Genomic DNA, 16,920 nt, shown 5'->3' with positions numbered 1-16,920 from the left:
GGATGTGTTGATGCTAATTTAGTTCTTATTACAACCTGAGGCAGACCACTTTTAATTTCCATGTACTGAGTTGTAGCCATTCTGGGTCCATGTGTCAAAAAGACCTTAGAAGGATATTGTCTACCTGATGGATAACTTCCATAAAGATTCCACGCTCCAACTTGTCAAGTCTAAATAAAAAAAAAAAAAAAAATGACAATGAGAATTTTTATCTTGACATTATCTTGGTGATAATCAGAAAGGAGATGGAGAATGCATACAGCAATTGCAGAAACCATGATACTGTGGAAATATCCACTACCTTCTCACTATTGTTATAGAAACATGAAAAGTATCAGAAAATTTCTATTTAGCCAAGTTTGCCATGTATCAGGAACCCCTTCTTGTTGACAATCTAGAGAAAATCCTCTGGATGAAGAGAGCTTTCTCTTTTGGCTATCCACTGGTGATTCAGCCAAGCTGCTGGGGCATATATTTATTTCTGTGATTTATCTACTGCCTGAAAGCAACTAGACTCTAGGTGGCTTGAGATAAGATATCCCTTAATGTTCTGATGAAATGAATTTCAGATGAAGATCTGCCTTCTCAATAAGTGAGTAGTTTCTAATATTTTGGAAGCATGATCTTCCAGTAGTAGATGTGAGCTTTTGTTGTCACATCTTGGCAGATCAGAACATCTATTCAAGAGTTATTAGTTCAGATAATGGCTTTCAGCTATGGTAGATTAATAGAATGGAATTCTCCTTGCCTTGCTAGCTACTGATGCTTTCCATTCTGAGAAACATTGTAATCTGCAGCTAAACTCTTCAAGAGTATTTCTCAAGATAAAGGCTACCAATCACCACTGAGGCAACCAGATGACCTGGAGGGAACTCTATAAGTGGTGTGGATTTAGTAGGGAAAATGAAGCTTTTGCAACACCCAGAAAACGAAACAGATCCAAGCCCCTGAAGTGGCAATCAGTATCCCTTAAAACTGTGCCAGTGCTATCAAATAAGCATAGAAGAATTTTCCTTTATGAGACCTTCTGGGAATTTGGTCATTCTTTTTTGGGCCGGAAAAAGTTACCTTGTGTAGTACAATGTTTATAACCACTGAGAAATTGTGAGTTTCTAAGTTTGAGTTTCCCAAGAATTTGTTGGGAAAGGTGCAAGAAACTTTTGGATTACCAATAGAAGAGAATATGTGTAGCTCAGGGTTGAACTGTGGAGTCCTTGGGGTTCTCTGAGCTTGGTTATTTTCTTGCAAACATTTCATTACCCGGTTAGGTAACATCTTCAGTGCTAGAATGGAATGGGGTTTGCTTTCTGTTTATATACAATGGCATGCCCCGCCAGTGTTGGTGGGGGTGGGGGTTTTGTTTTTTCCCCCTGGTAGTTCCTTGATTGGGGTATTGTTTAGTGCTTGATTATATGTCTGGTGATAATCTTGGTGTTAATCTCTGCTTAGCTGGGTGATGATTGCTGGTAAGGAGATGTTCTGGTCTTTTGTTTTCCTTTTTATTGTCTCTTTTGAATAGTATGTTGATGCTGTTTATCTCTATGTGCCTGTTGATGGCTGCCTTGTCTGAATACCAAGCTTCCAGGAATTCCCTCGCATTTTTGGATTTAGCTTGGTCTAAGATGCTGACAGTTTCCCAGTTGAAACTGTGGTTAAGTCTGTCCATGTGTTGTGAGATTAAGGAGTTTTCATTGTGTCTTCTGACTGCTAGTTGGTGTTCATGGATGCGCTCTGCTAGCCTGCTGCCTGTCTGTCCTACATAGTGGTTGTTACAGTCCTTACACTGTATGTTGTAGATGACTCTTGTTTTTTCTTCTTAGGCTACTGATCTTTTGGTTTGCTGAAGATATTTTGGAGGGCTTTAGTTGGCTTCTGTGCTATGAAGATGCCATGTGGTTGTAATAGTCTATTGGTAATTTCTGAGACGTTTCTGATGTACGGCAGTGTTATTCTTTTCATAGCTTGTGTTGGTTGTGCTGTAGTAGGTTGAGTGGTCAGGCACTTTTTGATAAAGTTGCATGGCTACCCATTTTGTTGGAAGATGTTGTATAGGTGGTCTTTTCCTAGAACACAAATAGGAGCATTTAAAATAGATATTGCTCGGTAGCATGTGCAAACCTCAGGAATCTCCTTGAATCCTGATCAGAATACAGAGATATGCTTCCATGAGATCCATCAGAAATCTCCAGAAAAAAAGTTCCTGTTTTTGATCTTAGGGCTTCCATTAAGAATTATTGTGAGTTTTATGAAACAGTTTAACTTCCAGTCCATCAAAGCTCTTTTGGAAAAAAATGATGAAAATAGAGAAAACTATATGTCCTCTATGGTCAAAAGGTATAGGATAGCACAAAAGGCCTTTTGATGTTTTTCTGTTTTTTTTTAATAACTTTATTAAATTTTAAATATGTTTTTCTGATTCTTTGAAAGCAGAAATGAGGGGTGGGAAAATCTTAGGGTTTATTCAAGAATTCAAGCACATATTTGTACTTCATCTAGAATGTCTTGGAAGTACATACCCATCTGATGAGATCAGGAGTCACCCTGAGAGCTGCTTTCAATGTTGCTTATTACTTTGGCCTAGCTAGGGAAATCCTAAATAATAAAAAGGCTTTCCAAACAACTTGTTTCTGAGGAGTTTGAACTAGTGAGCCTAAAGCTGAAGCCCGAGGCTCCTCTGAACACCGATTCTGGTTTGGTTTTATGCTTTTTTTATAGTTGTTTTGTTTTTAAAAGAAACAGCACAGACAAATAATATTTAAAAACACTGTAGCTTATAACAGTTTTAGTGCTGCTTCTTCAGCTGTTTTAACTGTAGCAAATTAAAACTAATTTTGGTATTTTAGAAATTATTTTATGATCTGTATTGTTTGATCCTATAAGTTAAACACGACACCATGGGTATCTTGCATAAAACCAAGATCATCACTCTTTGCTACTGCTGTCAAATTGTTTATGCTTAACCAAGCATTTATTTATCAGTTCTTAATGACAAAGTCTAACAAGGTTATTACACCTGAGAGAAAAATATGTAAGACAGGTTTTCTAATTAATCACAAGGAGGGTTCAAGAAGGTCTAGCTATTTCTGTGTATAGAAAATTTTATGAAGTTTCTTTCAAGTGTCTATTAGTGAACTGCTGCTAATACATTGTTTCAAATTATTTCAGCTTGTGGGGATGAGTGTTAATGTAGTCTTTCTATATCTGAATATACAAAGAAATGTATGCAGTACAATATGCTTATTCACTGTGAATGTGATCTCTCCTAACTGGAAAAGTGGCTGGAAAAAAAAAAAATTTAAAATTAAACTCAGACAACATGCAAAATTGTTTTACATCAAGTCTCATTATTTGTCTATTTAGCCCATTATAATATACTTTGGCTTTCAGGGTTAAGGCAGAGGGCTTTCAATATCAGGTGCTACACAGTTTTTTTAAACTAGAAGACATCAGAGATTGAATCTAGGACCTTCTGCAAGGAAAGTGTGTGGCTCTGTCACTGAACTGTTATCTATGTAATTCATTTGTTTGAGAACTATCATATATTTTCTGAGACAGTATCCTAAAAACCATAGGATGTAGTGGTTTCTCCTGACTGAAACCAGAGCTCTCAGAATGGGAATATATCAAATTCAACCAATCAATCATCTCTGAGACTAATTGATTCCAAATCAAGAATTCCTAAACTTGGAAGACTAGTTGGGATGGGAGAGGCTCCGGATCAAATAAATCCTTAGTCAGAATCAAATGAATCTTAGGTCCCACTCCAGGTCCTTTTGTAATATCCCCAGTCTTAAGACAAAATTTAGACTCTCATGAAGATGAAAATGTCTAACTTCATTTCTACTCTACAGGCTTCAACTAATAGTGTTTCAAAATGGAAGTATCCTGACCTGAGTTAGGATTGTTATTAATCTATTTAACCAGGAATCTAATCTGAAAAGCCAACCTTTTGTTGTAAAGAGACTGCCACCTGCAGATACTTTTTTTTTATTTTGTACACTTAATGAGTTGTTTTATTATTACATGCAAACAAACTTTTGTGTAGTTAAAAATAAATAACTTGAAAAAAATCATAGGAAAAAAAATACTTCACCATAAAAACACAGAGAAAATTACCTAAAGGTTAGCAAAATAAAAGTATGGCAAATTAAAGGTCTTAGCCATTCATGTAAACCATAAAAGTGGGATCAAACTGAATCTCTCTAGGAGAGAGTTTCTCAACTAGGATATCACAAGACAAAAGGCCTTGTCTTGCCTCACAGTCTATTATATTTCTAAAGTTGAATGGCATGCATTGTAAATCCTCTTATATTGCATGCAGTGAGCAAGCATGATTGTATGTGATGAAGAAATTCTTGAACTATTCTTAACCCCAGACTATGTATTTGACAAATATAAGTCAGCACTTTGTGCCTAAAATAATTTGGAAGTTACTATGAATAGTCATTCTTTATTAATTTATTCCCTAGTACATTTTGCTTAATAAAATATGGAAACTCTTTATGAACTCCTTTGTTTCTCTAACAACACTATTTCAACTCACTGTTTGGAATCAATTTTCCTTTCTCCATTCAGACCTAGAAGACTGGATTTTAATTGGCGCTCCATGAACTAAATTGGGTGCCTTAAATCTCTGCCTTATTTTGGCTATTTCCTTTCACACACAATTCTTGCATCGGTGTCTCCGAATTATTGGCATTCTATCTTCTCTTATGTTTCTGTGTAAGAGAATAATGACCCTGTATGTGTACACATGCACACACAAACACACCATGCACATTCATATGGTAAAACTACGAACTGAAAATAATTGGAAACACAATGTGCATAGGTAGGGTCAGGTAATTAGGGTGAATACTTCTTTTGACTTTGTGTAGACAAAAGTCCGAGTGCCATTGCTCTGTTTCCTGACATTCCATGCTGCTGTGACATACATAAAGAAAAGTTGTATAACAGAGATAGGTAACATTTTGGGGCTTATGAGCACAATTGGAACTCTCAAAATGGCTGCTATGAAAACATGGCTAATGGCAGTTCTGGAACTGTGACCATTCACCTTTAAAAATAACTTTTACATTAGATCTCCACTGCCTCCCATCTATTCTGTTAGTGCTACTATCTGCCACTTTTGACATATTGGACCATCAAAAATTACTGCCATGATTGAGTTCCCTTGATGTTGCAGATATGGCACTTCAGTAGTCTCAGTCTTACCTATCTCCCATTATATTCTCAGCTTTATTGAATTATACCATCTCTCGATTTTTTCCCATAGTCAGTAGGAATTCCTCAGGGTTCAGAGTTGGATCCCTCTGATACACTCAGAGATGTTTATACACTATTCCTCTAGGCCAGGGGTTCCTAAACTTTTTGCCATTACACCTCCCTTTAGTGTAATCTTAATGTATACACCTCTCCTAAAAATCCAAACACCAAAATGAATACAAGTGAACAATGAAAACAATATGATGAAACTTGGGAAAGGTGGATTTATTGTAACCATATAACTAAAAGGTTCTTCACACTTCCCCTGGACACTGTCTGCACCTCCCCAGGGGAGGTACACCTCACCATTTGGGAAACCCTGCTCTAGGCTATCTAATTTCATATTTCAAGTTCAGCTGCCACATGTAGACTGAAAACTTCCAAATTTATACATCAGTTCTTGCTCTGGATGATATAATGTGTGTGTCTCTTTCCAGCTGCCTAGGCAGGATTTTGGTTATGCTTCACAATCTTAAACTGATTGTGCCCTGCATATGGGCACACCCAGTTATTTGAAATACTTGCAGGTGGCGCATGTACCTCTGTGCTTGACCATATTATTGGGCCAGGATCATTTGATCTGTAGTATATTAGAATCATCTCATCACAGTTAATAGGGTTTTCTCACCTAGCTCTGATTCTTTGGAATAGATTCTCACCAGGATTATGATTGGAACCAGATCATTTGTTCTTTGCACTTGTCATCCATAGTTGCACAGCCACTTGTTTTTCACTGCACTTGCTTAGTTCTTACAGCGAAGATGCATCAAGGAATTTTGTTTCACAGCCAGCTTATTGCAGAGCTGGATGCTAATTAAGACTGAGAGAGAACAACTGGCCCAAGGTCACCCAGCTGGTTTTATGCTGAAGCCGGGATTACTAGAACTCATCATTTCCGGGTTTCTAGCCTTCTACCTTTAACAGCTACACCAAACTGGCTCTTACTTTGACTATCTAGAAATTAATATTATTATACCTTGTGTACATTTAGTTTAAAAACTACTGATTTTATACTATGATGTTATAAATGATTGCAATTTGTTATTGTAACAACTGTTTTATTCTGTGTGGCTGTGCAGTTAGTTATAACTGCATAATACTAACTTCTACCTTTACAATAAATTCAAAACTGAAATTTTTGAAATCCATTTCTAATTTTTAAAATAAATTTAAAAATTCACATAATTCATCAAGATCAGAGGGGGTTGGGGGGGACTGAGCTGCATATAAATCACATAAATAAAGTCCTTTAAATTTTAAAATGTGTTAAATAAAATGCATGTCTTTACCACATCTTTGCAAATCAGTTAAAGCGGTTTTTCACCCATGCAAATCAACAGAGCTAAAATTGTCTGGTTTGTCCCAAGTATAGTCTGGTGGGAACAGCGGTGCCATGAATACTGCATTATCACCACCAGCATGCAAAAAACAACAACAAAAACATAAGACAGGAATGTATGGAATGTGTATATGACAGATGGGTCTCTCTGCTGCTTGGGAAAAGAGAACTGGCATATTTTTTTAAGGAAAAATACCTGCGCTGGGCTTAAATGAGTAATTTAAAAATTAATTATTCTAAAACTTTTTGATGCACAGTCTACATAATTATGGCCTTTAAAAGATTAAATAAATGCTTACTTCACAATTTATCTTTCCTACAACTGTGTTTTCTGGCATGTTATATTCTATCTCAGTGGCATATTTCATTCAGTCTACCCTCCTCTTCCACCCACAAAATGTTATCTGTGATGTAAATTTAAATATGCATTATACTTCTATTATTGGATAACTCTGTAATAGTATACTTAAAATCAACTAAAGAAAGGAAAATTAGTTTTCCTGCAGGTGAGATCATATAGATCAATTGTTAATTAAAATTAAATTGCAGACTCCCCAAAATGACTAAAACTGTGGGATGGGTTTGAGCAAATTAATTGGAAAAATATTAAATACACTAACTATGGAGTTGATGGGTGTCTGCTTCAGTACTGGTTTTTTAAATGTATATCTATTTTTCAACTTTTAGATGCATTTTTCTTATCTGCCATTATGGTCCTTCTATAATAATTACAATAAAAAGTATATTTTAGAAAATTATGGTAAATACTGATATGATGTAAAAATATAACCTGTAATTCCAACTTTTATTGGTGAGCATGATGCCTTTTTTAGGAAAATTGCCAAATTTAAGATTGAAAGTAGCAAATATGGGATTTTGTTGCTGCTGAGAAAGAAGCTAAGATCCTACTATGGCTTTAACATGGTAAATCAGACTGCCTTCCTATTACTTATGGAGGAGATCTCTAGTAAGAAAATATTCATGAACAATGTTTAAATATTACATTTATGCTGAAGCAACAGGTGAAGTCTTTGCCCAACTTTACCTGCTATACCATGTCTTGACTTCAGTAACTCATCTCTGATCACCACCTGATCAGATTTCTGCAATGTGTTTTATGCTGGTTTGCCTTTGAAAGTGACCCAGAAACTGCAGTCAGTAAAAAAATACAGGAGCAAATGTATTGTCAGGACAACCCTCCCATTGTAGAATTATATCTATATTAAAGCCACTGCATTGGTTGCTAGAAGAGTCACCTTGTGTGAGATGGGCAGCTATATAAATATGATAGATAGATAGATAGATAGATAGATAGATAGATAGATAGATAGATAGATAGATAGATCCAATTCAAAGTGCTAGTTGTTACCTTTGAAGCCCTAAATGGCAAAGCACTAGAACATATCAGACAGCACCTAGTCTAAAGTTGAACTGGCTCACTTAGAGAGGGCCTGCTAAAATTTCTTCTCTTCACAAGGGACATGAGGTATGGATGCAGTGGCAGGCCTTCTCCACAGTAGACTGTACGTTGTGGAATACCTTCTTCCCAGAAATATATGCAGCCCCCTCCTGATTGCAATTCCATAAACCAGTTAGATATATTTTATTTCATGGTGCCTTCAGACCAGCTGATTGATTGGGGTATCTTGGGTTTGTATTTTAATTTATTTTTATTATCATGTTTTCTTTTGTTTTGATAATGTATGCAGCCAGAGTCCTACAGGATTGTGGAGGGATACAGATACTGTAAACAAACAAACTGTATGTTAGTATACTGCATATCCTCCTGGTTAATAGGATATAGGCAAAACTATGTCATCTTGCAAAGTAATTTCTAGATTAAAAATCCTAGCTTGCATAAAACAGTGTGAGCAAGAAAGCTTGGAGTAAAGCTGGGCTTCAGCTGCACTTTTGGCTTACTGGCAAAATGTGCCCAAACTTACTAGTAGGGTTCTTACTCTTAGCAGTGAATTCTGTAGGACACATGGATATAGCTAAGCCAGATAATCTAGTTCTCACATTCCCTATTTTACTGAAAAAGTGTTATGCGAACACCTCGATTGACCAAAATCATCATGTGCAGCGGAAGTCAGTATGTATGGGCACATCTGGTTATGATCATGGCTTATGTGAGATTGCAATTTGGAGATTTATGTGGAATAGTAGTGGTATTTTGAAGAGTAGAATTGAAATAAATACTATCAATATTAGTGCCAAAGAAAAAATGGTGAAAAGTAGATAATAAATGCTTCAAGAACATTGACAAATGACAGGTTTGCAAAAGTAGATAGTCCAAATGGAGGAGACTTAAAATATGAGTGCAGTTTGCTTATGGAGCGGCTGTTCAACTTGTTTAATGTGTTTGAAAAAGCTGCATCTGTGGGACTGAGAATATACCACTGGGATTGGGAATATACCATTATTAAGAAAACATAGTAAGGGTGAATGCAAAAACTATATGGGGATTAGTTAACACCAGTTAACAATTAATTGTTTTGAATTATATCAATTAATTTAGTAGAATTCCAATTGAGTTGGTAAAAGAGGTATCAGGAGAGAGTGCAGAGCAGATTTTTGCTCTTCAAAAACTGTGAGAAAGAAAGTTGATTATGCATTTGTTGATTTAGAGAAAGCATGTGAAAAAGTGAATAGGCTTGAATTACAGAATGTTATGTGTGAATATGGAAGTGAAGATTGGTTACTGAATGTGATAAGAATGGTAGGTGATGGAAGTAAAGCATTTTATTTTATGTGCCATCAAGTTGGTATCTTCTCTTAAAAACCACATATTTCTCCAGGAGGATCTGTCCCCAACCTGGTCCTTCACATCTTCCAGCAGTGTACCCATCACCTCTGTAATTGACTCCATCCACCTTGCTTCTCTTTCCTTCTATTTTTCCTTGCAAGAGCCTTCTCCAGAGAGGCAGGCCTTCATATAATGGGTCTGAGGTATGATAATTTGAGCTGATCATTTTTGCTTTGATTTGTTCAATGATCCATTTATTTGTTTTCTTGGCTGTCTATGGTATTCTCAGGAGTCTTCTCCAATACCAAAGTTCAGAAGTGTCAATACCCTTTCTGTTCTGCTTCTTCAAAATCCAACTTTTAGTTCCATAGAATGTGACATGGAAAATCATTGCCTGTATGATTCTGATCTTTGTAGATACAGACACATCACAGCATCTGAATATCTTTTCCAAGGCCTTCGTTGCTAGCTTACCAAGTGCTAGTCTGTGGTGTATTTCATGACTACTGGTTCCTTTAATGTTGATGGTTGATCTTAAAAGGCAGAAGCTATCTACTACATCAGTATCTTCCCTGTGAATTCTAAGGCTGGTTGCTGTTATCATTAGTTTGGTCTTCTTTGTTTAATCTTAGTCCTATTTTTTTTCACAGTATTCCTTGATTTTAGCTTGCAGATAATTTGCATTTTCATCTATCAGAATAGTATCATCAGCATACCACAGGTTACTGGTATTTCTTCCCCCAATTTTAAAACCATGCTTATATTCTTCCAATCCAGTTTCCTTCAATATACAGTATATTCCACATATAGGTTGAATGTGATGGAAGTAAAGCACGCAGGGAATAAATTGAATGTTTAGCAAATGTTTAGCCAATTAGAAAGAAGTCAGTTCGGTCTAGTGGTTAAGGTACTAGACTAGAAACCAGGAGACTGTTAGTTCTAGTCCCGCCTTAGGTATGAAAGCCGACTGGGTGACTTTGCATTTGACAGGGAAAAATGAAGTGAACAATTGCAAGTTATACAGAAATGGCAAAAAACTAAATAGCCTTAAATTGCATCAACAGATATATAGTGTTAACATCAATAGAAGTCACTGTTCCTCTCTATACTGCACAGATTAGACTTATCATCTTGGTTCCCTATATTTCACCCAGTTCTAGATATTGCCAGTGTTTAGAAGAGAGGAACCAAGATGATTTACTTACGGTAAATGGTTGGCGGCAGTGAGTACATTTAGCTTGGAAATGAGAAGTTTGAAGACATGACAGCTGTCTTCAGGCATCTGAAAGGCTGTCATGTAGAAGACAAGGCAGAATTGTTCAGAGTTATTACAGAACAGAGAATAAAAAGTAATATACTTAAATTACATGGAAGTAGATTTTGGTTGGACATCAGAAAAATTTTCCTAATGGTATGAGCTGTTCAACATTGAACAGACCACCTTGGGAGACAGTGGACTGTCCTTCACTGAAGGGTTTAAATAGAAGCTGGACTGCCACCTGTCAGGAATGCTAAAGTAGTAGATTCCTGCCCTGGGTGGGGATTGTTCTAGATAATCTTCAAGATCCTTTCCAATTGAATCCATAGCTTATGTCTAATTTTACTGTATATTTTATAAGGATGCAAGGGCCTGTTTGATAATTTCTGTTTGGTAAAATACCCAGACAATTCCGATTTATTTTATGTACAGCTACTTTTATTAAACCAATATGATTTTATCTCCTTGAATGTTAATTTGCAGAGTACTGGTCAGTGACCATAATGAAGACTACTTACTTACCATATATATGTTTATATTATTCTAAGTTATTTTTTCATTTTTTAAAATTGTCATATTATATTGTTGATATTTTATCTTAACATATTTTGTAGTTATCTTTATATAATGCTGAGTCACTTGACTGTGGCAGTTTAGAAAACAAGTAAATATAGTAATGTGATGCTAAAAGGAAATTCTACTAACTTTTGCTATATCTACCAACTCATTCATATTTTCATGAAGCTAATCATGACAAATATAAACAATAACATTCCCATGCATCAACAATCCAAAACTTTTAAGAATTCTGATTTAGTTGGGAATGAGCTAGACCAGATCATTCCATCTTGGCTCTGTCTGCAAATAAATGTGACAAACCCAGTCAGCTCAATCCTTGATTATAATGATATTCAAAGTTAGAATTCTGGCTGATTCCTCTCTTAATAAGGTTAGTATCAAAAGTCAGGATCGTTTAAGATTAGCAATTAATTTTTTATTTTCAGATTTTGTAATGAAGGCACTCTGACAGGAACGTGAACATGTAGATCATCAAAATCTGTGTTATCATGAGAAACATCTTTGCAAAATTATTTTTCAAGTTTCATTCTTTTCCTTTATTAGAAATAATAACATTTTACTGATGACAATTAAATACAAATATCCAATTCAGCTATATCAATATTAATAAAACATAAAGACTAAATTAACAATAAACAGTATGCCTTTTAAGGTTTCCCTCCTGCAGTATCCACTTCCAGTTTAGGGCTAAATCAGTATATCCAAACTATTCTCTTCCATAGAAAGCCCACTCAGATAAGTCATTTCAGGGAAAGGTAGGGCAGTTAGAAAAATAAGTTGTCTGCGGTAGTAGTTTCACTCCTGTGGCTTCTTGAAAGTTGGCTGTTTGCACATTGAGTACATTTTTTAAAAAGCAAATTTGATTCAATTTTTTAGGTTTTGGTGTTTATTTCACATAGTCCACAGTGTCCTATTGTTTGTGGAGCCTTCAGAGCACATTGCTTGGTGTCGTGAATTTAAGTGTACATATGTGCGTACGCTATTGACGTCCTTGTGCAGTGTGCAGATGCCTTTATGCAAATATATATGAACATACACGGCCAGCCTACCATGCAGGTCACTGTACAACTGTTCCAGAATTGCTAACATGGTACTGCAGCAATCTAAGGAAATGCAGAGTGCTGAAAGCACATTTAACATGGACATTTATCATGGACATTAAATGTAAGAAATTATTAAATTTTAAAAACTACAGCCTACCCAAATCCATTCAAATCTTTAACCATACAGAATATTGACTTGAACATCTCTTATAATTTATTTTCCATTTCTCTAATTTTCAAATAGTATTGATATTTACAGTATTTACGGTACACATATAGAAAATGATTTTGGTTTTTGACCATAAAGGAAAATAATAACATATAGAATGTGATTCCCACCCAAGTTCATAATTTTATATGATTCATATGAGTGTGAGATTTAGGCATATGTACGTGCCTAAAAATTATGACAAAATTAATTCTACAATTTGTATGAAAATAACATTGTCTGGGATAAATTTTCAAACTTGTCATGATTGTTCTTTTCATCATAAACCAAGTATTCCATATTGTCACCAAGATTTGGACCAAATTATTATTTATTTGGGCAGCAAATTTAATTTAATTTAATCTTTAAACATTCTAATGTAATCCTAAATAAGGTATGTGCCAGTTATAGATTTAATAGACTTATCTAAAAGTCACATTGTTGTTAATTTGGAATAACATAAATTGAAAGCTGGCAGTTCAACTCATGGAGCCAGGATTTTAAAATGAACAGATTCATATTACTTGAGCTGGTATATGATCATATTCTGCCAGCCGATGCTGCCAAAATAATGTTATGTATTTTGGATATGCTAATAAAGACATTTCTGTTGTGGACATCTCTGGAGTTTTTAATACTGAGTTCTGTTTTTGATTCAAATGAAGATAACTTCTTGGCATCTGCTGTTTGTTATACTTCTGGGTTTCTTTAAACATAATAATGCAATTACATCTAAGAAGCAAGCAAGTTATACTTAATAAGCTCCTAGTTTTTCATTTTAGAACCAAATTTTTATCACTCAAATAGTGATAGACATTGTCAACATATACACAAAACTATTTCTGAAGATGGAACTCCCTTCCTGAATAAAAATGACTATTTTTAAGTGGATAGAGTTTTCATATAAGGACTATATCTCAGTGCCTTATTTGTGTTACTCAATTTCACAAATGTTTAAATGTTTTATTTTACTTTTTCAATGTTTTATTTATAGTTTTAAAACAGGTAACTTATCTTATTAATTAAGATAAATACTTCAAATTAAATCTGTGATCTCAAAACACCTGAGTCATAAATTCATATTAAAGTTACTAGACATGTGGGATTCGTTCTTTGTGATACAGTATGGAATAGAAAAAGAACCCTGCCCGTTATATTAATGTATTTCATGTGGAATTATTGAAGACATAGGACATATATGTCCACATTTTCTGACTTTATTATTCTCATTTGTTGCTTTTCTATTGCATCCTTTCGCCCAATTCTCATGGGCTCATGGAGTGGGGAAGCATCCAGAGCAAGTACCTCTCCTCCAAGTCAACATTCAGGACAGTTGTGTGAAAGCTAACTGACACATGGTCAAAAGCAAATAGCCTGATTTCAAATCTGTCCCTTGTCTACCAAAACAAGGAACAGATGGAAACTGTCCCTCCCACCTAAGAGAGAGTTGCTTCTAGCCCTGTACATAGACCAGGTTGGAGAAAGAGGAGTACCAATTTGAACACTGAAGTATAAACAGAACTTGAGACATAGCAATCACTGAAATTCTGTTGTAATGGTTGTTTTAGCTTTTCTTCGTAAATCAGAAATAATTCCATCTTGTATCTTTGTATTCTTCTATCTGTTCAATTCAGCTTGCCCAAGAGAAGTCTGACAGGTTATATACAAGTATTTCTTTGTTGTTCTGCCTTGACAGCAATGCGTTAAATATCAGTGAGAAAATATATGCATTATTAATAAATTGGTAAAATGAGAACCCAGAAGATTACACCTGTCACAACTATGCTGGTGTAGCTAACATTGCAAAGGTCAGAAGCAGGTGAAGTAGAGCAGTGTGCAGAATTATAATGCTAAACATGGACACTTAGCTGACTTTTGTGCAGAGTTTCTAAGCTGGCTGATTCTGGAATGAGTGACCTTTGCCTAATAATGACAACTCAGCAAAGAAATGCATGGATGGAAGCTTTTTACCACTTACACATCTTCCTCTTCTTATTGAGCCATAAGTGTCGAAGATATCTCTCCTGTCTGTAATTACTGTAGGAGTAAGAGGCTTCTAGTGCAAATTCTAGAGATGTAGAGGGCTCAGAATCTATTATTTGTTTGCTGACAGGCACTGAAACATAGAAGTCTATGGTCTATTTTGTTTACATTCTTTTTATATTTTTCAGTAGTAGCTCCATAAGTCAGTGAAGAGATTCAGAAGAGAACCTGAACAAAATAAAATTTAGAAATTTAGAGAATGGAATATTTGGCTATGTGTCTTTTAAATACCTATCAATGTGCTGGTTGTGTAAAAAAAAAATGGTTGTACAAAAATATAAGGAAATTGTATACTCAGTTGTAACCTAAAAGTTATGCTTCCATATAATACATAACAATAATTTTAGAAGTTTTTTTTTCAGTGTGCTAACATGTATACCTCATATATTTAATTACAGGTGGGAGATGAAAGAGAAAGAAACTCTGAAAGAGGAAGAAAAAGTGATGCTAGAGAAATTACAAAAATTTTATCTCACACCACCTTCTCTTGCTTCAGAAGATAAAGAATAACAGAGAACTTGATAAGAACATTTTTTAGTTATGCATTCTTAATATCAAAGAAATAAATATTTTTTGGAATGATGACATTCCAAAAAAACACTACATAATTTGTATACATTTTATTTTATTAGTATTTTCTAGAGAACAGCTGCATATTGCATTTTATACTTGTTTTTTCTTGCTTATTTTGTATGGATAATTTTGTAATTTACCATATGAGAAAAAATAGTTTTAACAATTCTTAATAGAACAGTAAATTGTAAAAATAAACCTACCAGAGAATGTCTAGCAACCTTGAAACATCCCAAGAGCTAAGGCTTTAGCATAATATACTAAAATGTACAGCAGAATAAATTCTGAAAGAACATATTAAGAATATTTTGCAAAACTAAACACTCTTTAGTATAAAACATACTTTGACAGATTTAGCAGCTGACCATTCATACAGAGTACCATATTTAGCTTGCAGGTCTGCATAGACTCTCCTGAGAATAATTCCCAAGGACTTCAGAAAGTTGTATTTTAGAGATGTATCTAATTATATTATAAATCTGTTATATGTACTGTCATTAAAACATTCAGAAGGCATATCTTAAGCATAAAAACATTTCCTTTGTCTCTTCTAAGCTAACTCTTCGTTAAATACCACTATTATAGGTTCTTTTCTGGGTATTTTCTAGATAGCTGCATATGTGTCAGAAGTAAGAGTTATAAAAGTAAGAATGATAGATGAATTGCTTTGCTTGATTTCCTGTATTACTATTACAGGTAGTCCTTGTTTAGCGACCATACACAGTTATGACAATGATGAAAAAGTAACTGTGTGACCAATCCTTGCATTTACGATTTTCACAGGTCTGTAAAGCAAAGGAAAGCTGAAGTAAGAACATAAGCACAGGAGTGGTTTCACTTAGCAACCGTTTCACTTAGCAACCAAGTTGCCAGTCCCAATTATGGCTGCTAAATGAGGACTACCTGTATAGTTACATTCACACATGAAACCTCTCTCTCTCTGTGTATATATCTATGTATGTATGTGACACTCTCTCTTTGTGTATTTTTTCTCTGTATTTTTTTAGAGAAGAACTACAAAGGATAAAACTAAAACAATAAAATACCACCACCTTTTGTTCATATTGAAGAAATATGCATTTCAGAAACTACAAGGATGTACATCTCATAATTGGAGGAAATTCCTGCTTCCGGACTGTCTTTGTACAAAGACAGCTAGATGCAGTTAGACATACCTTGGCCTTACTGGGTAGAAGATTTAAATTTGATTTTTCTTCTCATCAGAAACTGGAAATTCCAGTCCCAATTGCTGTCATTAACTGAGGACTACCTGTATTCTTTAAAACCTAGAGGCTTTGATTGGGTAGTGTAGGATATTCCAATTAATTGCCAGGAGATCTTCCAAATATATTTTTGAAATCTTTAATTTTTGGTAATAATAAATTGTTGGTTTAGTTTCCACAAAGGCCATCCCCAACAACTTTAATATGGTGGTTTCTAATGTAGATAGCAAAAGTTTTAACTGTATCTATTGCCATTCAGATTTTCTAAGTAAATTATATTCATTTTATAGAGTTTTGAAAGTTTTAAACTATTGTTATTTAATAGCTGATTGAAGGTAATGATTCTGTTGTTGTTGTTTAGTCGTTAAGTCATGTCCGACTCTTCGTGACCCCATGAACCATATTGCGCCAGGCCTTCCTGTCCTTCACTGCTTCCCTGAGTTTGCTCAGTTTCATGCTCATTGCTTCAGTGATGCTATCTAACCATCTCATCCTCTACCGTCCTCTTCTCCTTTTGCCTTCAATCTTTCCCAGCATCAGGTCTTCTCCAAAGAGATCTCTCTTCGCATTAGGTGACCAAAGTATCTGAGCTTGAGCTTCATTATCGATCCTTCCAATGAGCAATCAGGGTTGATTTCCTTTA

The 16,920-nt window shown here is 35.0% G+C and overlaps 1 protein-coding gene across 1 annotated transcript in view; it reads left to right on the top strand.

Annotated features, from left to right (window-relative positions):
* Positions 1-16,920, top strand: part of KIAA0825 (KIAA0825 ortholog) — a 235,677-nt gene extending 218,757 nt beyond the window's left edge. The window contains exon 23 of the mRNA XM_088129998.1: positions 14,880-16,920. Within this exon, the coding sequence (XP_087986124.1) occupies positions 14,880-14,991 (112 nt within the window). The 3' untranslated portion in view covers positions 14,992-16,920. The remainder of the gene's footprint in view (positions 1-14,879) is intronic.

The sequence above is a fragment of the Python bivittatus genome, unplaced genomic scaffold (genome assembly GCF_059951505.1).
Source record: "Python bivittatus isolate LINGU-HERP-01145 unplaced genomic scaffold, Pbiv_v1 ctg000850_np1212, whole genome shotgun sequence".
NCBI lineage: Eukaryota > Metazoa > Chordata > Lepidosauria > Squamata > Pythonidae > Python > Python bivittatus.
The sequence above is the reverse complement of the archived record's forward strand: the minus strand, read 5'-3'. Positions and strand labels throughout refer to the sequence as shown.